This window comes from Lathamus discolor, chromosome 15 (assembly GCF_037157495.1).
Source record: "Lathamus discolor isolate bLatDis1 chromosome 15, bLatDis1.hap1, whole genome shotgun sequence".
In the NCBI taxonomy this organism is placed as follows: domain Eukaryota; kingdom Metazoa; phylum Chordata; class Aves; order Psittaciformes; family Psittacidae; genus Lathamus; species Lathamus discolor.
In genome coordinates this window covers 11,788,210-11,810,224 of record NC_088898.1, presented here as the reverse complement: position 1 = coordinate 11,810,224, position 22,015 = coordinate 11,788,210, and the positions used below count along the sequence as shown (strand labels likewise).

The 22,015-nt window shown below is 54.8% G+C and overlaps 2 protein-coding genes across 11 annotated transcripts; both read right to left on the bottom strand.

Moving 5' to 3' along the window:
* Positions 1-334: 334 nt before the first annotated feature.
* LOC136022471 (sperm-associated antigen 4 protein-like) lies at positions 335-10,959 on the bottom strand. 6 transcript variants are annotated; one of them, XM_065695766.1, is made up of 14 exons: positions 10,651-10,959; positions 9,622-10,265; positions 8,709-9,232; positions 6,660-6,766; positions 6,326-6,410; positions 5,562-5,629; positions 4,904-4,965; positions 4,662-4,702; positions 3,732-3,828; positions 3,147-3,231; positions 2,484-2,596; positions 1,761-1,928; positions 1,307-1,396; positions 335-474 (listed from the first exon to the last, which is right to left on the bottom strand). In XM_065695766.1, exons 3-14 carry the CDS (start codon positions 8,828-8,830, stop codon positions 349-351), a joined length of 1,164 nt encoding a protein of 387 aa, XP_065551838.1. In that variant the 5' UTR covers positions 8,831-9,232; positions 9,622-10,265; positions 10,651-10,959; the 3' UTR covers positions 335-348. The 6 variants fall into 6 exon arrangements, with proteins under 6 accessions (XP_065551838.1, XP_065551842.1, XP_065551841.1 ...); XM_065695770.1 differs by lacking the exon at positions 1,307-1,396; XM_065695769.1 differs by lacking the exon at positions 8,709-9,232.
* A 179-nt stretch (positions 10,960-11,138) lies between these two features.
* Positions 11,139-21,943, bottom strand: LOC136022470 (sperm-associated antigen 4 protein-like). Of its 5 annotated transcripts, XM_065695761.1 has the most exons (13): positions 20,785-20,977; positions 19,513-20,036; positions 17,464-17,570; positions 17,130-17,214; positions 16,366-16,433; positions 15,708-15,769; positions 15,466-15,506; positions 14,536-14,632; positions 13,951-14,035; positions 13,288-13,400; positions 12,565-12,732; positions 12,111-12,200; positions 11,139-11,278 (listed from the first exon to the last, which is right to left on the bottom strand). In XM_065695761.1, the coding sequence occupies exons 2-13, from the start codon at positions 19,632-19,634 to the stop codon at positions 11,153-11,155; spliced, it is 1,164 nt and encodes a 387-aa protein (XP_065551833.1). In that variant the 5' UTR covers positions 19,635-20,036; positions 20,785-20,977; the 3' UTR covers positions 11,139-11,152. The 5 variants fall into 5 exon arrangements, with proteins under 5 accessions (XP_065551833.1, XP_065551837.1, XP_065551836.1 ...); XM_065695765.1 differs by lacking the exons at positions 19,513-20,036; positions 20,785-20,977 and adding an exon at positions 21,814-21,943; XM_065695764.1 differs by lacking the exon at positions 12,111-12,200 and having other exon boundaries at positions 20,785-20,985.
* Between the last annotated feature and the right edge of the window lie 72 nt (positions 21,944-22,015).

Genomic DNA, 22,015 nt, shown 5'->3' with positions numbered 1-22,015 from the left:
ACCCCTGAAACCACCCCCAGGAGAAGGCAGCCATCACACACCCCCCTTTTGATGGTGCAGTGGGGAATCTGATGCTTCTCCAGGCCCGCTACTGGGAAACTAAAAGGGGGAGCTCACAAGCCCCTGGCAGCCCCAAGGAGCTGTCCCAAGGACTGTTGGTGACCCACATCCGCTGCTTGCAGTCTGCCCTGTAGCCACGTCAGCAGGTGCTCCTACCCATCCCCCCAGTGGACCTTCCTGCACACCCCGCTTTGGAGACAGATCTTCTACACCACTCTGATCTGACAAACCATTTATCACTCCTCCCCCATTCCTTTTATTTATTTGTGTTATTTTTCTTCTCTGGTTTCAGTTGAGGTTTTCTGGTTCTGCCATCTTTCCATGAACCCGCACTCGATAAATGCAGGTGTAGGCTGGGTTTCCCCAGTTGCTCTTCACAGTAAGTTTGATGTGTGAAAAGGCTCTCTGTGTGTTCTGTGAAGAGAGTGACAAGAAAACTTGAGGCGTTAAGTGTGACAGTGCCATTGAGGTTCCTCCCCCTGCCTGCCCTGCTCCTGCTCCTGCTCCTGCTCCTGCTCCTGCTCCTGCTCCTGCTCCTGCTCAGGAACAGGCTTCCAAAAGTGGGTAGGAGTGGCTGTAGGCATCTGAGGCTCACTGCTGGTACCGGGGCTCCTGCAGAGACTGAAGGCATGGGAAGGGAGAAGGCACCCTCTGCAACCTGGCCTGCTGCGGACTGTGCCTCCCTTCCCTTTTCCCCTTTCCCTCGGCAGCTTGCTCTGTGCTGACAGAGAGGCTGGGGAGGTCCTCCTATGCGTGAGACGGTGTGAAACCCCATTAAGCTCCCGCTATGCTCTCTGCCTGCTTTCCTCCTGGCAGATGTGAGGGCATCAGGATTAAAGGGACGTGTTGTGCTGGGAGGAAAGAACACTGTCCAGCCTGTCAGCAGGCCACAGGGTGGAGGGACAATGCTGCCCAGCAGCTTTCCCCACCAGGTATCCCTGTTTCTCTTGGCACGAAGATGTTGCTTTGGTGGAGAGGCCATGTGCGCAGCTGGCTATGCCGAAGGCAGCAGCTGCAGCCAGGGGTCTCTCAGGACTTAAGCTCCCACAGGAACAACCCTGCCCTTGCAAAACCGTTGCTGCTACCACCACCGCATGCTGCTCAGTCCTCCCAACTCCACCAGGCCTCGTCGGCAGTGGTCTGGGCCCCTGTGCCAGGAGAGGGAGCATTCACGCTCTTCCTGCCACGGCCTTGTGGGCACTCCTGGTTTTCTCCTGGCCATCTTGCCCTCGTGCATGGACCGTACCTTCAGAAGGAAGGTTTGAAGGGCCTCTTTTGCCACGTTGTACGTGAACATCCCAAGGAGAGTTTCCTCTTCTCTGTCTGCATGCACTCCCTCGAGGGAAAAGCACAAGGAGGAAGGAGAGAAGCTCAGACTTGTCCCAACAAAGAGGATGTTTGTGTGTGCCGGATCAGCACATACTGCACGGACTGTTATCTACTCAGCCTCTCCCAGGGCTCTAGCAGTAGTTGAGCACTGTCTCCACCTTGTGTTTTATTCAAGAACTCTGAGGTGCTCTCACCAGAATGAGTCTTGAGAGGGATGGACCCTGTAGAGCCCCTGAAGTATCCTGCAAATGCACTGCAGGGCTTAGGAGAAAGCAGGACACGAACCTCCAAGGAGGCACAAAGCAAGCAAGTTCCAGTCACACTTTCCCCCAGGGCCACATGCCAGCCAGAAGCACCCAGCAGAGACTTACAAAGACAGCGATGTCTCGGGGGGCACTGGTGACGGTCCCAGATGGAGAGACCTCTTTGTAGATGTGCTGCACACTGACAGCAGTCAGACGGGCTGCTGCTGGCAACCTGATGACCACCTGGCCCTGCTGCCCTTGTAAAGGCCAGCAGTTTCCTGGGGAAATATCCGGCTGCAATCAGAATGTGAGAGCAATGAAACGTGAGCCCATGTTCGGTTCAACACAGCTGCTCATGTAGCCTGAAGCACAGGTGCTGGTGTGTCTGTGGGGTCTATTCCAGCTTGAAAATGAGGCACGTGTGAGGAAATAGACAAAAGCAGCAGCCTCTCAGTATTATGGAAAGAGGGGAATACCTGTTACTAAGCCACCCTAGTCAGGGCCTTACAGATACACCTCTCTGCCCAGTGGCTCTGCAGAGGACCCCCTGCCTCACACCCTGAAAAGGAACTGTTAGGGGTGAGCATGGAACTGAGGTCACCAGGGAGAAAGTCATTCACCCAGCTGTGACTGAGGACTGTGGGCAAGATGCAGCAGTTGAGCTCTGTTCCCCTCCTGAGGGGAGCCACTGCTTTCTGTCAAGCCCAGCCCTGAGTTCAAGCTTTGGTTTCAGGCAACAGATCAGCACTGTGGGCTTGAGCATTACCACTGGACTGAGAGGACAACCCCTAAGGTCAGTCCCCAGCTTCGCAGGAAGGAAACGTGCACTGGTGATTTCTGCTACAATACCTCCAAAATCGTATCAGGAGGGTTGGGAGTGTGGAAGAACCATAAAACCCTGCAGACCCAATTCTCTTTGCAGGCATAAGTCTTCGAAGTTCTCTGCATGTCAATGGTGGCACCTGTAAGGAAGGGAGAGCAGGTGACTGCAAGAGGCCACGGACTAGGAGGACCCTGTGATCTGACCCTCTTTCTGATGCTGCTGGACAGCTCCAGCTGTCAGTCTCTCAGTCCTCTCTCTCCTCATCTCCATGCTGGTAGGGGTGCCTAGCTGCACAGGACGACAGCACCCATATGCCTGGTGTCTGCTCCTCTCAGCGCCACAAGTAGAAGGTCTGAGGGTGCTGATGAATGACAGCAGACCAAAGCTGAGGGCTTGCTGTGTGGGCAATAAAGGATGACCCATCCGTTCCCTTTCCAAATGCATTGATGAGGAAGGGAGCCCCTCCATCAGCCCTGGAATGTGTGTGGGGCAGTGCCAGAGGCACCTGCGCAGAGGCGGGACCAGGAGGGAATCCAAGAGAGCCACTGCCACAGACTTGCTCTCGGACCTCAGGAAGCTTCCCGGCTTTCAGCTCCCCTGCTTTGGAGAGCAGCACCTGGAGGACATCCTCCTTTGGGGAGTGCTACAGACAAGTGCGTGGCAAGGAGAATGGGCTGCTGTGTCCATACCAGAACTTTTCAGGGCCCAGTCAGATCTTCCCATGTAGATTTCCGAAGCCAGCTCCAGCGCTGCCTGGTTCACCTCCTGCCTCTCCTGGGAAAGATACAAACAAGCACATCAGCAGGCAGTTCAGCATGGCTACCAGCACCCAGAAAGGCAAAGGGTCAGTGTCAGAAACACAAGGCAAGCCTTGTCCAGTAAGCTGAGAGACTGCGGCTGATGTGAGCCACAAGCACAGTATCTGTGGCCACGACCATGGGGTCCTCAGTCCCTTGTTCCCACCTTCCATGCTCAGGCCATGTCCACGATGGCTGGCTATGGGAGTGGGTCTGGGTCTCACTGCTGCTCAGGGCCCAGCCAGAGCAGCCACAGGTGCCCGTGCCAAGGGAAGGATGTTGGAAGACCCCCACTGCCTGAAGCACCAGTTAACCTGGGCCCAGAGAAGGGCCTGGGCAGTGCCAAAGCTCACCCAGCAATCCCCTGGCAAAGGCTGGCTTGCTGCGGTCAGCAGGCTGAGCCCACTACTAATCCCCAGTAGTGCTTCCTCAGGGCTTCTGCCCAGCCAAGCCTTCTTCTCCAAAATGCAGGGTTACCTTCTTCAAACTGCTTATCTCCGCCACCAGCTGAGCCACCTCCTCCAGCAGAAGCTGCAACGTTTGGGTTTGCTCTGTCAAAAGGGTGTGCAAGTTCCTGCAGGAACAGGAAAGCAGATGTTGTCAGAGAGCAGCCCATTCCCTTGGGAGTGTCTGAGCTCAGCAAGGAGCAGAGACATAGGGTCTTTCTGCTTTGTAAATGCTTTCCTTCCTCCCCAGGCTGAAAGAAAGGCAATGGCCAGAGGGAAGTACGGGAGCCGTGGCTGTTAGAAAAATGGGTGCAGGTAGCACAAGGTTGTCCTGGGTTCGGCTGTAGCAGTCATTTTTCCCCTTCTTAGTAGCTGGTGCAGCGCTGTGGTTTTGACTTTCAGCCTGGGAACAGCACTGATAACACCGATGTTTTCAGTTGCTGCTCAGTAATGTTTACTCTGACCAACGACTTTCTGAGTCTCATGCTTTGCCAGGGAGGAGGGGAAGCCGGAAGGAAGCAGAGACAGGACACCTGACTCAAACTAGCCAAAGGCGTATTCCATACCACAGCACGTCATGCCGAGTATAGAAACGGGGCAGTTACCCGGAAGGGCTAGATCACTGCTCTGGTCAGGCTGGGTACCAGGTCGGCGGATGGTGAGCGGTTGTATTCTCTTCCCTTGTTATTCCCTTTATCATTATCATTACTGCTGGTAGCAGCAGTGGTTTGTGTTATACCTTAGTTACTGGACTGTTCTTATCTCAACCCATGGGAGTTACATTCTTTCGATTCTTCTCCCCATCCCTCAGGGAGCGGGTGGAGAGAGAAGAGGGGGATTGAGCCAGCGGCTGCGTGAGCGAGCTGCTGCGTGGTTCTGAGTTACCGGCTGGGCTTAAACCATGACAGGTTGGCTGATGCTTCTGCACAGATCCAATTCCAGCTCAGGAAACATCTCTTACCTCAGCATCTTTGTTTCTGCTGCGGATGCCCATGTCAGATCCTGAAAGGGAAAAATGCTCTGTTAAGAGTATCCACCACCAGAGCTGCTGGGGCTTCCCAGGAGAGGCTTCCCTGGGAAGCCCCGGCAAGAGCTACTGCTTCTTTGGGGCACTCCGCGTGGACACAGAAAAGCCCGTGATTTAGCCAGCCACTGTCAGCAATGCTCCCTTGCAGGAGCTGCCTGTCCCAAAGGGTCACCAACCTCTCTCTGTGCCTTTGCCCGCATTGTCCACACTGGCAGTGAGGTCCCGCAGTAAACACCAGCTGCAATTCACACCACCAAGAGACAGTTACTTGATCTGGGTTGCTAGTGATCCCTGCAGTGCCGTGGTCTCCTCCTGGTTGCCTTGTGGATGGGGCAGCAAGTAAGCTGAGGAGGTGGAGAACTTGGCGTGCAGAGAGACGATGTGCCTCTGAGCGGAAGCCATCACCACAGGCTTCAGGGCATCGTGTAGCCATGAGCTTCAGGTGTGCTCGGCGACCCAGAGCTCTTCCCCGTATCCCCTTACTGCTTCTGTGAGCCCCGAGACGAGGCTGCATCAGCCAGGAGAGGTATCAGGAAGGGGTATCAGTCACCCTGCACAGCCCCTCTGGGTATCCCCCAGTTCAGGCTTGGAAATACGTACTCCCTTCTCTCGCAGGCTTGCAGACTAAGCAAGCCCTTTGGTCCTGTGGCCAGTGGAGCAGCATGGCTGGGAGGCTACCAGTCTTACTGGTAGTTGAAAAGCAAGTCCTCGCCAAGGACGCACTCCAGAAGCACTTGGACCATGCAGGGTTCCACACATATGGGCCAAAAAGAGAAGCTGGCATCCAGCACAACCAGGCTGTTAACTCTCAAATGTTTGCTCACGCAAACTCACCAAGAACCACCGGAAGCAAGAAGACAATGAATTTCAAGCACCTCTTCTTGTGCACAGCCATCTTTTGCCTGAAAAAGGAGGGTGTCCTATGTCTGTCAATGAGCCAGGTTTTGAGCAAACCAGCTGGATTACCACTTCCAGGCAGGAAAGCCACTGTTTTGGAAGCCTGCTGCTGACACACAGCTGCCAGGCAAGCACCCAGGAGGAGCACTTTCTGTCCACACCTTTCAAAACTGCCAGCAGCTCTTCCCCAAAAGAAGAACTACTCCCAGAAACTAGGGGCTGAGCAAATCAAGACTTCCGGCTCTGCACCCCTGGGTCTGGCTACACAGCAGTTTGTCCTACCATGACCAAAGTCTGGGCCTCTGGCGACTGTGTGGCAGTGAGACTGCCCAGGGGCTTTACTCTTGGCTCTCCCTGAGAATGGCCACAACATGAGCTGTGCTCCTGGGAGTGGGAAGCTGGCTGAGGAACACGCCTTGCTCTCCCCTTTGCTTGCACTGGCCCTCAGACATCTTTCTCCCCGTGTCCAACACAGAAACTCTTGGTACATATTCCTTTCCCCATCTTTGCTTTATAGCAAAGATGCAGCCTTCAGTGCAGGATGAGGAGGAAGTTGGCAACAGCAGCAGCAGTCCCCACTGCTCGAAGCACAGCTGGCAACACAGCCCAATTCTCACCCCCTCCCTCCCTGCACCCTGACCCCTGCAGCATGAGGCTACCGCCTCCCCAGAAGCCCAACGGCAGAAACGGGTAGTACATACACAGTGAAGATACACACGATCAGCAGGTATCTCCACAGGGATGCAAGGGTACCTGCCGGATGGCAAACAAGGCTGAAGACCGTCCCTAGGCAAAGAAACCAGAGAAACGTTAGGCCTCTCTCTTGAGGTCTCTTTTCCAGGATACTCAGCCAAGAGCGTTTTGGCTCTCTGCAGGGAGGCAAGCACCGAGTCCTAGGCACCACCTCTCTGGGGTGAAGAGCAGGGCAGCCTGCATTTCTCCAGCCACTTGTGACATTTTGCCAGACTTCTGGCACAGTGCAGCTCTCTGAGTCCACCCCAAGTACTTCGCAGCAAGAACCAGTGCTGAGCTTACTTGCAAGTGCTGTGGCCTTGTTATGACACTTTGGTGGCCCTGGAGCGGATGAGCTGCGAGTGGACTGAGAAAAGTGTTTCACCAGCTCCACCTCTGTGAAAAGGCTCCTGTGGGAGAAAAAAAAAAAAAAAAAGATGCCAATTGCTCGCAGTGCTCACGCTGTGAGGGCCAAGGCCCTTGCCAGATCTAAGTCTGTGGAAGCCTCCCAAGAGATGTTCCAGCTGCAGCAAGAGAGGACAGCACGGCTGGGCTGCTTCCAGGGGACACCTCTCTCTTTCCCCCAGCCTTTGCTTTACAGGCCTGCAGTGGAGGAAGAGGAAAAAGCTGGTGGCAGCAGCAGCAGTCTCCACCACTGGAAGCACACCCTGATAATACATCTAAAACCGCTCCTACAATGCTCAATTGTTTAAGTGCCTTGAGGCTTGCAAACTCAGCTAAAAGTAGCCCATCCATACCATGGAAACATGTTATAATATGTACATGTGGTTCACAGATAAGCAGCTCTTGCAGGCAATCAAGAAGGACATCTGACACTGTGGTGTGGAGGATTGCTACAGTGAGAAAAAGATGAAGTATCACATCTTCATCATCCTCCGTGTGACCTGTGAATAACCCGAGGAAGGGAAGAGAGAAGAAGTAACGACCCCTAGGACCACCCGAGAGTTACCATGTATGCTCTAATAGGTAGTAACCTATGTCAGTTAATTCTGGGAAGAAATTATGCATAAGATTCCTGGGAATTATAAACGTATATGTATGAGATGAATTCTCATAAGCAAGAAACCTGTGAGAATCGACATGCATGCTTGGTGGAGCAATTCCCCCATGCATCGGGTGCCATAATATGTAATGCCTGCTTCTTAATGCTACATTTGATGAGAAACTGAACATGAGCCGGCAGCGTGTGCTCACAGCCCAGAGAGCCAACCGTATCCTTAGCCTGCATCAAAAGGAGAGTGACCAGCAGGTCGAAGGAGGTGATCTTGCCCCACTGCTCTTGTGAGACCTCACTTGGAGTATTGTGTGCAGTTCTGGTGTCCTCAACATAAAAAGGACATGGAACTGTTGGAACAAGTCCAGAGGAGGGCCGCAAGGATGATAAGGGCGCTTGATCACCTTCCGTATGAAGAGAGGCTGTGAAAGTTGGGGCTGTTCAGCCTGGAGAAGAGAAGGCTGCGTGGAGACCTCATAGCAGCCTTCCAGTACCTAAAGGGGGCCTCTAAGGATGCTGGGGAGGGACTCCTCATTAGGGACTGTAGTGACAGGACAAGGGGTAACAGGTTAAAACTTAAAGAGGGGAAGTTTAGGTTATATGTAAGGAAGAAGTTCTTTACTGTGAGGTTGGTGAGACACTGGAATGGGTTGCCCAAGGAAGTTGTGAATGCTCCGTCCCTGGCAATGTCCGAGGCCAGGCTGAATGGAGTCTTGGGTGACGTGGTTTAGTGCAGGATGTCCCTGCCCATGGCAGGGGGGCTGGAACTAGATGATCTTAAGGTCCTTTCCAACCCTAACTATTCTATTATTCTATGGTTGGTGTTAAGGAGTCTTATTCTACCAACTTTCGGTGACACCACAGCGCAGCCTGATTCTCTTCCCCTCCCTGCGTGTTCCCTGCCCCAACATGCCTCTCAGCAGCTCCTCTCAGTGGCTGTTCGCACAGGGGGCACGGACTGCTGCCCCCAAACACTATCCCCCACCTCTTTCCTGGTGCTGACCTCTCCTCCCCATGCAGCCTCCCTCTGTCAGTCAGTCAGGTCCCAGGAGACCAACCTGAGGTGCCAGCGTCTGGGACCCCCCTCTCCCGGGCAAAGCTGGGCTCCAACCCTCACAGCGTAAGGAAGCCCCTGCTGCACACTGCCTTTTGGCTGGGAGAGCAAGCCATGCCTTCAGCCAAGGCTCACCAGAAAGGGGCTTGGCAATGCACAGGGCTCTTGTGCAGAAGCATCTGTCAGCTTCCCCATGCTGATCCATAACCTTCTGGCTGTATTAGGCCATATCCCAGCTACCATCCTAACCCGATGCCCCATGCAGGAGCAGCCGACTTCGTACCTACTCGCCTGGCAGTGGCTCTGCCCTGCAGCCTCTCCTGCTGACTGTTGGTCAGTCTTGCTCTCAAAGGAGACATTTAAGCTCCCTTGGCCTCTTTTCTGTGGTGCCTTTCTCCTTGACATCTCTGGGCAAAGGCAGCCTCCCTGCTCAGCTCTTCCACCTAAGCCTCAGCACTCTGGGCTCCTCAGGCAAAACCAGCTCCAGCAGCAGCTCCGCACTGCCCTTCCACAGGAGTGTCCCTGCCCGGGGCGACAGTCCCGTGCAGCTGTGGGCTCCTCCCCTGCCCCACAAGGCTATATGGCTGCCCAGTTCTGACTCCAGAGTGGCGGCTCTGACGTCACAGTGGGGCTGAGCAGGGCTCCCTCTGGGCTCGCCTGGGGCAACATGGGAGTTGCCTCCCCTTAGGAATAATAAAAAACACTCCCCAGGGGCTGGTCTCTTGCCTTCAGCTGCAGTGCGAAGGGGTGTGCATGGCTGAGGATGACTGGCTGTCTTCATTCCATGTCCGTGCCTCAGCCAAAACCCTGCAAGGTGAGGACGAAGGGAGAGGACAGTGTGAGCAAGGCACAGAACTCTGACTGCATCATGTCACTTGACTGGAGCTAAACACTGGCCTGTGAATGCAGCACAGCCCTTCCCTACATGCTCTCTCCCAGGTCTGCGTGTCTCAAAAGGTCTCCCAGAGCTGCCCTGGGACAGGATCTTCCCTCAACCCTCAGGTGTCATGCAGCATGCAGGAGCACACAGAGAGGGGATGTCCCTGTCTTGGACAGGAAGAACTGGTGAGACGAAGATCCTCTCTTGGGCCCAGGACCTTGCTGCTCTCCCCGCAGACCCTAGCCCAGGGGGTGAGCCATGGGTGGGGGAGTAAGGGGGAAAAACCTGGCAGATGTGCCCCATGGAGGGGACTCACCGAACACGGGCAACTGAACCTTTCCTGCTTCTTCCGTGCTGAGCTGTAAGCGATCTCCTCATACACGGCCTCAGGGAAGGGCTCCCAAGCTCTCCCAGAGCTTCTGGACAGTGGCAGAACTGTCCCAGAACAGGCAGAGAGGGGACAGGAACCCACTCTGCTCCCCCGGCTTTGGTCCTTTGGGCATTGCCTTAGCAGAGGGAAGTGACAAAGTCCCACAGTGTGCAGCCAAGAACTGGGAAACCCTCTGGCGCAAGCAGCTGCTGCCACTGTGGACACCAGCTGTGCTGCCCGGGAGGGTCCCATCATGCAGGGGTTGGCAGATGGACACATAGTGGTTGTAGGGCATGATGGTGAGAAGATAAAACTCGTCTGTGTTTGAGGAGAGAAAGAAAAAGACCTGGGCAGCGCATCCCAGGAAGAAGGTGGCCCTGGTGTTCCAGAGGGAACTGGCAATCGGTTTAGTGACAGTGGTGGACATGGAGCACAGGTCCAGCAGGGGCAGGTCGAGGAGGAAGAAGTACATGGGGTGTGGAGGCGCTGGTTGCAGGCTGTGGTGGGGATGATGAGTTCATTGCTCAGGAGCACAGCCAGGTAGATGCCGAGGAAGAGTCAGACCTGCAAGAGCTGCAGCTCCCACGTGTCTGCAAATGGCAGGAGGAGGAAGTGGGTTACAGAGCTGCCACTGGACATTTGCTTCATCTTGTTATGGGGGGCTTTCCAAAAGGGAAAAGACAGTGACAATTTAGGGGAGAATTCTCTGAGTGAAACCTAATGCGTTTCTCACAGAACACCCTGGAAATGCCTCTTCTCTGGTTTCAGGAAGACCTTTGGCAGGTGCCTTCCATGAGCTCTGGTTGGTGCAGGCTGAGGGTGTCACTGGAAGGAGGGGGCTCTGCTGGGGGCTCTGGTAGAGCCAGTCCTGCCTTCCAGCAGTAAGGAAATAGGAACATGGCGGGAGCGCATATGGGGGTGTTGTGTCAGATGAAATTCACACGAGACATCAAAGAGCTTTTCGGAAGATCTCACCTGTCCATCAGCTTTGGTCTCAGCTGCCCTGTGCTGGCTCTTTCAGCAGGAAGATGACTTCACCCAGACTGCTCCAACACGCAGCCCCTGGGGTGCAGGGACCCCGCTTGGAAGGACAATCCTGGGCACTCCTGGCTGCACAGCTGGCTGCACACCCCTGAAACCACCCCCAGGAGAAGGCAGCCATCACACACACCCCCCTTTGATGGTGCAGTGGGGAATCTGATGCTTCTCCAGGCCCGCTACTGGGAAACTAAAAGGAGGAGCTCACAAGCCCCTGGCAGCCCCAAGGAGCTGTCCCAAGGACTGTTGGTGACCCACATCCGCTGCTTGCAGTCTGCCCTGTAGCCACGTCAGCAGGTGCTCCTACCCATCCCCCCAGTGGACCTTCCTGAACACCCCGCTTTGGAGACAGATCTTCTACACCACTCTGATCTGACAAACCATTTATCACTCCTCCCCCATTCCTTTTATTTATTTGTGTTATTTTTCTTCTCTGGTTTCAGTTGAGGTTTTCTGGTTCTGCCATCTTTCCATGAACCCGCACTCGATAAATGCAGGTGTAGGCTGGGTTTCCCCAGTTGCTCTTCACAGTAAGTTTGATGTGTGAAAAGGCTCTCTGTGTGTTCTGTGAAGAGAGTGACAAGAAAACTTGAGGCGTTAAGTGCGACAGTGCCATTGAGGTTCCTCCCCCTGCCTGCCCTGCTCCTGCTCCTGCTCCTGCTCCTGCTCCTGCTCCTGCTCCTGCTCCTGCTCAGGAACAGGCTTCCAAAAGTGGGTAGGAGTGGCTGTAGGCATCTGAGGCTCACTGCTGGTACCGGGGCTCCTGCAGAGACTGAAGGCATGGGAAGGGAGAAGGCACCCTCTGCAACCTGGCCTGCTGCGGACTGTGCCTCCCTTCCCTTTTCCCCTTTCCCTCGGCAGCTTGCTCTGTGCTGACAGAGAGGCTGGGGAGGTCCTCCTATGCGTGAGACGGTGTGAAACCCCATTAAGCTCCCGCTATGCTCTCTGCCTGCTTTCCTCCTGGCAGATGTGAGGGCATCAGGAGAAAAGGGACGTGTTGTGCTGGGAGGAAAGAACACTGTCCAGCCTGTCAGCAGGCCACAGGGTGGAGGGACAATGCTGCCCAGCAGCTTTCCCCACCAGGTATCCCTGTTTCTCTTGGCATGAAGATGTTGCTTTGGTGGAGAGGCCATGTGCGCAGCTGGCTATGCCAAAGGCAGCAGCTGCAGCCAGGGGTCTCTCAGGACTTAAGCTCCCACAGGAACAACCCTGCCCTTGCAAAACCGTTGCTGCTACCACCACCGCATGCTGCTCAGTCCTCCCAACTCCACCAGGCCTCGTCGGCAGTGGTCTGGGCCCCTGTGCCAGGAGAGGGAGCATTCACGCTCTTCCTGCCACGGCCTTGCGGGCACTCCTGGTTTTCTCCTGGCCATCTTGCCCTCGTGCACGGACCGTACCTTCAGAAGGAAGGTTTGAAGGGCCTCTTTTGCCACGTTGTACGTGAACATCCCAAGGAGAGTTTCCTCTTCTCTGTCTGCATGCACTCCCTCGAGGGAAAAGCACAAGGAGGAAGGAGAGAAGCTCAGACTTGTCCCAACAAAGAGGATGTTTGTGTGTGCCGGATCAGCACATACTGCACGGACTGTTATCTACTCAGCCTCTCCCAGGGCTCTAGCAGTAGTTGAGCACTGTCTCCACCTTGTGTTTTATTCAAGAACTCTGAGGTGCTCTCACCAGAATGAGTCTTGAGAGGGATGGACCCTGTAGAGCCCCTGAAGTATCCTGCAAATGCACTGCAGGGCTTAGGAGAAAGCAGGACACGAACCTCCAAGGAGGCACAAAGCAAGCAAGTTCCAGTCACACTTTCCCCCAGGGCCACATGCCAGCCAGAAGCACCCAGCAGAGACTTACAAAGACAGCGATGTCTCGGGGGGCACTGGTGACGGTCCCAGATGGAGAGACCTCTTTGTAGATGTGCTGCACACTGACAGCAGTCAGACGGGCTGCTGCTGGCAACCTGATGACCACCTGGCCCTGCTGCCCTTGTAAAGGCCAGCAGTTTCCTGGGGAAATATCCGGCTGCAATCAGAATGTGAGAGCAATGAAACGTGAGCCCATGTTCGGTTCAACACAGCTGCTCATGTAGCCTGAAGCACAGGTGCTGGTGTGTCTGTGGGGTCTATTCCAGCTTGAAAATGAGGCACGTGTGAGGAAATAGACAAAAGCAGCAGCCTCTCAGTATTATGGAAAGAGGGGAATACCTGTTACTAAGCCACCCTAGTCAGGGCCTTACAGATACACCTCTCTGCCCAGTGGCTCTGCAGAGGACCCCCTGCCTCACACCCTGAAAAGGAACTGTTAGGGGTGAGCATGGAACTGATGTCACCAGGGAGAAAGTCATTCACCCAGCTGTGACTGAGGACTGTGGGCAAGATGCAGCAGTTGAGCTCTGTTCCCCTCCTGAGGGGAGCCACTGCTTTCTGTCAAGCCCAGCCCTGAGTTCAAGCTTTGGTTTCAGGCAACAGATCAGCACTGTGGGCTTGAGCATTACCACTGGACTGAGAGGACAACCCCTAAGGTCAGTCCCCAGCTTCGCAGGAAGGAAACGTGCACTGGTGATTTCTGCTACAATACCTCCAAAATCGTATCAGGAGGGTTGGGAGTGTGGAAGAACCATAAAACCCTGCAGACCCAATTCTCTTTGCAGGCATAAGTCTTCGAAGTTCTCTGCATGTCAATGGTGGCACCTGTAAGGAAGGGAGAGCAGGTGACTGCAAGAGGCCACGGACTAGGAGGACCCTGTGATCTGACCCTCTTTCTGATGCTGCTGGACAGCTCCAGCTGTCAGTCTCTCAGTCCTCTCTCTCCTCATCTCCATGCTGGTAGGGGTGCCTAGCTGCACAGGACGACAGCACCCATATGCCTGGTGTCTGCTCCTCTCAGCGCCACAAGTAGAAGGTCTGAGGGTGCTGATGAATGACAGCAGACCAAAGCTGAGGGCTTGCTGTGTGGGCAATAAAGGATGACCCATCCGTTCCCTTTCCAAATGCATTGATGAGGAAGGGAGCCCCTCCATCAGCCCTGGAATGTGTGTGGGGCAGTGCCAGAGGCACCTGCGCAGAGGCGGGACCAGGAGGGAATCCAAGAGAGCCACTGCCACAGACTTGCTCTCGGACCTCAGGAAGCTTCCCGGCTTTCAGCTCCCCTGCTTTGGAGAGCAGCACCTGGAGGACATCCTCCTTTGGGGAGTGCTACAGACAAGTGCGTGGCAAGGAGAATGGGCTGCTGTGTCCATACCAGAACTTTTCAGGGCCCAGTCAGATCTTCCCATGTAGATTTCCGAAGCCAGCTCCAGCGCTGCCTGGTTCACCTCCTGCCTCTCCTGGGAAAGATACAAACAAGCACATCAGCAGGCAGTTCAGCATGGCTACCAGCACCCAGAAAGGCAAAGGGTCAGTGTCAGAAACACAAGGCAAGCCTTGTCCAGTAAGCTGAGAGACTGCGGCTGATGTGAGCCACGAGCACAGTATCTGTGGCCACGACCATGGGGTCCTCAGTCCCTTGTTCCCACCTTCCATGCTCAGGCCATGTCCACGATGGCTGGCTATGGGAGTGGGTCTGGGTCTCACTGCTGCTCAGGGCCCAGCCAGAGCAGCCACAGGTGCCCGTGCCAAGGGAAGGATGTTGGAAGACCCCCACTGCCTGAAGCACCAGTTAACCTGGGCCCAGAGAAGGGCCTGGGCAGTGCCAAAGCTCACCCAGCAATCCCCTGGCAAAGGCTGGCTTGCTGCGGTCAGCAGGCTGAGCCCACTACTAATCCCCAGTAGTGCTTCCTCAGGGCTTCTGCCCAGCCAAGCCTTCTTCTCCAAAATGCAGGGTTACCTTCTTCAAACTGCTTATCTCCGCCACCAGCTGAGCCACCTCCTCCAGCAGAAGCTGCAACGTTTGGGTTTGCTCTGTCAAAAGGGTGTGCAAGTTCCTGCAGGAACAGGAAAGCAGATGTTGTCAGAGAACAGCCCATTCCCTTGGGAGTGTCTGAGCTCAGCAAGGAGCAGAGACATAGGGTCTTTCTGCTTTGTAAATGCTTTCCTTCCTCCCCAGGCTGAAAGAAAGGCAATGGCCAGAGGGAAGTACGGGAGCCGTGGCTGTTAGAAAAATGGGTGCAGGTAGCACAAGGTTGTCCTGGGTTCGGCTGTAGCAGTCATTTTTCTCCTTCTTAGTAGCTGGTGCAGCGCTGTGGTTTTGACTTTCAGCCTGGGAACAGCACTGATAACACCGATGTTTTCAGTTGCTGCTCAGTAATGTTTACTCTGACCAACGACTTTCTGAGTCTCATGCTTTGCCAGGGAGGAGGGGAAGCCGGAAGGAAGCAGAGACAGGACACCTGACTCAAACTAGCCAAAGGCGTATTCCATACCACAGCACGTCATGCCGAGTATAGAAACGGGGCAGTTACCCGGAAGGGCTAGATCACTGCTCTGGTCAGGCTGGGTACCAGGTCGGCGGATGGTGAGCGGTTGTATTCTCTTCCCTTGTTATTCCCTTTATCATTATCATTACTGCTGGTAGCAGCAGTGGTTTGTGTTATACCTTAGTTACTGGACTGTTCTTATCTCAACCCATGGGAGTTACATTCTTTCGATTCTTCTCCCCATCCCTCAGGGAGCGGGTGGAGAGAGAAGAGGGGGATTGAGCCAGCGGCTGCGTGAGCGAGCTGCTGCGTGGTTCTGAGTTACCGGCTGGGCTTAAACCATGACAGGTTGGCTGATGCTTCTGCACAGATCCAATTCCAGCTCAGGAAACATCTCTTACCTCAGCATCTTTGTTTCTGCTGCGGATGCCCATGTCAGATCCTGAAAGGGAAAAATGCTCTGTTAAGAGTATCCACCACCAGAGCTGCTGGGGCTTCCCAGGAGAGGCTTCCCTGGGAAGCCCCGGCAAGAGCTACTGCTTCTTTGGGGCACTCCGCGTGGACACAGAAAAGCCCGTGATTTAGCCAGCCACTGTCAGCAATGCTCCCTTGCAGGAGCTGCCTGTCCCAAAGGGTCACCAACCTCTCTCTGTGCCTTTGCCCGCATTGTCCACACTGGCAGTGAGGTCCCGCAGTAAACACCAGCTGCAATTCACACCACCAAGAGACAGTTACTTGATCTGGGTTGCTAGTGATCCCTGCAGTGCCGTGGTCTCCTCCTGGTTGCCTTGTGGATGGGGCAGCAAGTAAGCTGAGGAGGTGGAGAACTTGGCGTGCAGAGAGACGATGTGCCTCTGAGCGGAAGCCATCACCACAGGCTTCAGGGCATCGTGTAGCCATGAGCTTCAGGTGTGCTCGGCGACCCAGAGCTCTTCCCCGTATCCCCTTACTGCTTCTGTGAGCCCCGAGACGAGGCTGCATCAGCCAGGAGAGGTATCAGGAAGGGGTATCAGTCACCCTGCACAGCCCCTCTGGGTATCCCCCAGTTCAGGCTTGGAAATACGTACTCCCTTCTCTCGCAGGCTTGCAGACTAAGCAAGCCCTTTGGTCCTGTGGCCAGTGGAGCAGCATGGCTGGGAGGCTACCAGTCTTACTGGTAGTTGAAAAGCAAGTCCTCGCCAAGGACGCACTCCAGAAGCACTTGGACCATGCAGGGTTCCACACATATGGGCCAAAAAGAGAAGCTGGCATCCAGCACAACCAGGCTGTTAACTCTCAAATGTTTGCTCACGCAAACTCACCAAGAACCACCGGAAGCAAGAAGACAATGAATTTCAAGCACCTCTTCTTGTGCACAGCCATCTTTTGCCTGAAAAAGGAGGGTGTCCTATGTCTGTCAATGAGCCAGGTTTTGAGCAAACCAGCTGGATTACCACTTCCAGGCAGGAAAGCCATTGTTTTGGGAGCCTGCTGCTGACACACAGCTGCCAGGCAAGCACCCAGGAGGAGCACTTTCTGTCCACACCTTTCAAAACTGCCAGCAGCTCTTCCCCAAAAGAAGAACTACTCCCAGAAACTAGGGGCTGAGCAAATCAAGACTTCCGGCTCTGCACCCCTGGGTCTGGCTACACAGCAGTTTGTCCTACCATGACCAAAATCTGGGCCTCTGGCGACTGTGTGGCAGTGAGACTGCCCAGGGGCTTTACTCTTGGCTCTCCCTGAGAATGGCCACAACATGAGCTGTGCTCCTGGGAGTGGGAAGCTGGCTGAGGAACACGCCTTGCTCTCCCCTTTGCTTGCACTGGCCCTCAGACATCTTTCTCCCCGTGTCCAACACAGAAACTCTTGGTACATATTCCTTTCCCCATCTTTGCTTTATAGCAAAGATGCAGCCTTCAGTGCAGGATGAGGAGGAAGTTGGCAACAGCAGCAGCAGTCCCCACTGCTCGAAGCACAGCTGGCAACACAGCCCAATTCTCACCCCCTCCCTCCCTGCACCCTGACCCCTGCAGCATGAGGCTACCGCCTCCCCAGAAGCCCAACGGCAGAAACGGGTAGTACATACACAGTGAAGATACACACGATCAGCAGGTATCTCCACAGGGATGCAAGGGTACCTGCCGGATGGCAAACAAGGCTGAAGACCGTCCCTAGGCAAAGAAACCAGAGAAACGTTAGGCCTCTCTCTTGAGGTCTCTTTTCCAGGATACTCAGCCAAGAGCGTTTTGGCTCTCTGCAGGGAGGCAAGCACCGAGTCCTAGGCACCACCTCTCTGGGGTGAAGAGCAGGGCAGCCTGCATTTCTCCAGCCACTTGTGACATTTTGCCAGACTTCTGGCACAGTGCAGCTCTCTGAGTCCACCCCAAGTACTTCGCAGCAAGAACCAGTGCTGAGCTTACTTGCAAGTGCTGTGGCCTTGTTATGACACTTTGGTGGCCCTGGAGCGGATGAGCTGCGAGTGGACTGAGAAAAGTGTTTCACCAGCTCCACCTCTGTGAAAAGGCTCCTGTGGGAGAAAAAAAAAAAAAAAAAGATGCCAATTGCTCGCAGTGCTCACGCTGTGAGGGCCAAGGCCCTTGCCAGATCTAAGTCTGTGGAAGCCTCCCAAGAGATGTTCCAGCTGCAGCAAGAGAGGACAGCACGGCTGGGCTGCTTCCAGGGGACACCTCTCTCTTTCCCCCAGCCTTTGCTTTACAGGCCTGCAGTGGAGGAAGAGGAAAAAGCTGGTGGCAGCAGCAGCAGTCTCCACCACTGGAAGCACACCCTGATAATACATCTAAAACCGCTCCTACAATGCTCAATTGTTTAAGTGCCTTGAGGCTTGCAAACTCAGCTAAAAGTAGCCCATCCATACCATGGAAACATGTTATAATATGTACATGTGGTTCACAGATAAGCAGCTCTTGCAGGCAATCAAGAAGGACATCTGACACTGTGGTGTGGAGGATTGCTACAGTGAGAAAAAGATGAAGTATCACATCTTCATCATCCTCCGTGTGACCTGTGAATAACCCGAGGAAGGGAAGAGAGAAGAAGTAACGACCCCTAGGACCACCTGAGAGTTACCATGTATGCTCTAATAGGTAGTAACCTATGTCAGTTAATTCTGGGAAGAAATTATGCATAAGATTCCTGGGAATTATAAACGTATATGTATGAGATGAATTCTCATAAGCAAGAAACCTGTGAGAATCGACATGCATGCTTGGTGGAGCAATTCCCCCATGCATCAGGTGCCATAATATGTAATGCCTGCTTCTTAATGCTACATTTGATGAGAAACTGAACATGAGCCGGCAGCGTGTGCTCACAGCCCAGAGAGCCAACCGTATCCTTAGCCTGCATCAAAAGGAGAGTGACCAGCAGGTCGAAGGAGGTGATCTTGCCCCACTGCTCTTGTGAGACCTCACTTGGAGTATTGTGTGCAGTTCTGGTGTCCTCAACATAAAAAGGACATGGAACTGTTGGAACAAGTCCAGAGGAGGGCCGCAAGGATGATAAGGGCGCTTGATCACCTTCCGTATGAAGAGAGGCTGTGAAAGTTGGGGCTGTTCAGCCTGGAGAAGAGAAGGCTGCGTGGAGACCTCATAGCAGCCTTCCAGTACCTAAAGGGGGCCTCTAAGGATGCTGGGGAGGGACTCCTCATTAGGGACTGTAGTGACAGGACAAGGGGTAACAGGTTAAAACTTAAAGAGGGGAAGTTTAGGTTATATGTAAGGAAGAAGTTCTTTACTGTGAGGTTGGTGAGACACTGGAATGGGTTGCCCAAGGAAGTTGTGAATGCTCCGTCCCTGGCAATGTCCGAGGCCAGGCTGAATGGAGTCTTGGGTGACGTGGTTTAGTGCAGGATGTCCCTGCCCATGGCAGGGGGGCTGGAACTAGATGATCTTAAGGTCCTTTCCAACCCTAACTATTCTATTATTCTATGGTTGGTGTTAAGGAGTCTTATTCTACCAACTTTCGGTGACACCACAGCGCAGCCTGATTCTCTTCCCCTCCCTGCGTGTTCCCTGCCCCAACATGCCTCTCAGCAGCTCCTCTCAGTGGCTGTTCGCACAGGGGGCACGGACTGCTGCCCCCAAACACTATCCCCCACCTCTTTCCTGGTGCTGACCTCTCCTCCCCATGCAGCCTCCCTCTGTCAGTCAGTCAGGTCCCAGGAGACCAACCTGAGGTGCCAGCGTCTGGGACCCCCCTCTCCCGGGCAAAGCTGGGCTCCAACCCTCACAGCGTAAGGAAGCCCCTGCTGCACACTGCCTTTTGGCTGGGAGAGCAAGCCATGCCTTCAGCCAAGGCTCACCAGAAAGGGGCTTGGCAATGCACAGGGCTCTTGTGCAGAAGCATCTGTCAGCTTCCCCATGCTGATCCATAACCTTCTGGCTGTATTAGGCCATATCCCAGCTACCATCCTAACCCGATGCCCCATGCAGGAGCAGCCGACTTCGTACCTACTCGCCTGGCAGTGGCTCTGCCCTGCAGCCTCTCCTGCTGACTGTTGGTCAGTCTTGCTCTCAAAGGAGACATTTAAGCTCCCTTGGCCTCTTTTCTGTGGTGCCTTTCTCCTTGACATCTCTGGGCAAAGGCAGCCTCCCTGCTCAGCTCTTCCACCTAAGCCTCAGCACTCTGGGCTCCTCAGGCAAAACCAGCTCCAGCAGCAGCTCCGCACTGCCCTTCCACAGGAGTGTCCCTGCCCGGGGCGACAGTCCCGTGCAGCTGTGGGCTCCTCCCCTGCCCCACAAGGCTATATGGCTGCCCAGTTCTGACTCCAGAGTGGCGGCTCTGACGTCACAGTGGGGCTGAGCAGGGCTCCCTCTGGGCTCGCCTGGGGCAACATGGGAGTTGCCTCCCCTTAGGAATAATAAAAAACACTCCCCAGGGGCTGGTCTCTTGCCTTCAGCTGCAGTGCGAAGGGGTGTGCATGGCTGAGGATGACTGGCTGTCTTCATTCCATGTCCGTGCCTCAGCCAAAACCCTGCAAGGTGAGGACGAAGGGAGAGGACAGTGTGAGCAAGGCACAGAACTCTGACTGCATCATGTCACTTGACTGGAGCTAAACACTGGCCTGTGAATGCAGCACAGCCCTTCCCTACATGCTCTCTCCCAGGACTGCGTGTCTGGCAGGAACAGGGGTTTCCCCAAGGACACAGCCCACCTCAACACTCCTTTTTGCAGTGCACACAGGTGGCTTCTCTGAAGGGTGTAGCCAGAAACGCAGATCCTTTGCATGACCTTTGCCATGGGTTAAATACCACAGACAAGTCCCCCGGAACACCAGCAGTTAAGGAGAGAGAATCACAAATTACAGTCTGAAAGAATCTTAGAAGTCAGGGACCTCTCTGAATAGGAACCTGGAGATGTTACGGGATGTGCTCTGGTGACCAAGCTTGTGCTCACTGCTGGGGAGACCCACAGAGAAAAGGCTGAGTGGGAGGAGGGCTCAGGACTCACCCTGCTCCCCTGGGACAAGCCCTGTCTCAAAAGGTCTCCCAGAGCTGCCCTGGGACAGGATCTTCCCTCAACCCTCAGGTGTCATGCAGCATGCAGGAGCACACAGAGAGGGGATGTCCCTGTCTTGGACAGGAAGAACTGGTGAGACGAAGCTCCTCTCTTGGGCCCAGGACCTTGCTGCTCTCCCTGCAGACCCCAGCCCAGGGGGTGAGCCATGGGTGGGGGAGTAAGGGGGAAAAACCTGGCAGATGTGCCCCATGGAGGGGACTCACCGAACACGGGCAACTGAACCTTTCCTGCTTCTTCCGTGCTGAGCTGTAAGCGATCTCCTCATACACGGCCTCAGGGAAGGGCTCCCAAGCTCTCCCAGAGCTTCTGGACAGTGGCAGAACTGTCCCAGAACAGGCAGAGAGGGGACAGGAACCCACTCTGCTCCCCCGGCTTTGGTCCTTTGGGCATTGCCTTAGCAGAGGGAAGTGACAAAGTCCCACAGTGTGCAGCCAAGAACTGGGAAACCCTCTGGCGCAAGCAGCTGCTGCCACTGTGGACACCAGCTGTGCTGCCCGGGAGGGTCCCATCATGCAGGGGCTGGCAGATGGACACATAGTGGTTGTAGGGCATGATGGTGAGAAGATAAAACTCGTCTGTGTTTGAGGAGAGAAAGAAAAAGACCTGGGCAGCGCATCCCAGGAAGAAGGTGGCCCTGGTGTTCCAGAGGGAACTGGCAATCGGTTTAGTGACAGTGGTGGACATGGAGCACAGGTCCAGCAGGGGCAGGTCGAGGAGGAAGAAGTACATGGGGTGTGGAGGCGCTGGTTGCAGGCTGTGGTGGGGATGATGAGTTCATTGCCCAGGAGCACAGCCAGGTAGATGCCGAGGAAGAGTCAGACCTGCAAGAGCTGCAGCTCCCACGTGTCTGCAAATGGCAGGAGGAGGAAGTGGGTTACAGAGCTGCCACTGGACATTTGCTTCATCTTGTTATGGGGGGCTTTCCAAAAGGGAAAAGACAGTGACAATTTAGGGGAGAATTCTCTGAGTGAAACCTAATGCATTTCTCACAGAACACCCTGGAAATGCCTCTTCTCTGGTTTCAGGAAGACCTTTGGCAGGTGCCTTCCATGAGCTCTGGTTGGTGCAGGCTGAGGGTGTCACTGGAAGGAGGGGGCTCTGCTGGGGGCTCTGGTAGAGCCAGTCCTGCCTTCCAGCAGTAAGGAAATAGGAACATGGCGGGAGCGCATATGGGGGTGTTGTGTCAGATGAAATTCACACGAGACATCAAAGAGCTTTTCGGAAGATCTCACCTGTCCATCAGCTTTGGTCTCAGCTGCCCTGTGCTGGCTCTTTCAGCAGGAAGATGACTTCACCCAGACTGCTCCAACACGCAGCCCCTGGGGTGCAGGGACCCCGCTTGGAAGGACAACCCTGGGCACCCCTGGCTGCACAGCTGGCTGCACACCCCTGAAACCACCCCCAGGAGAAGGCAGCCATCACACACCCCCCTTT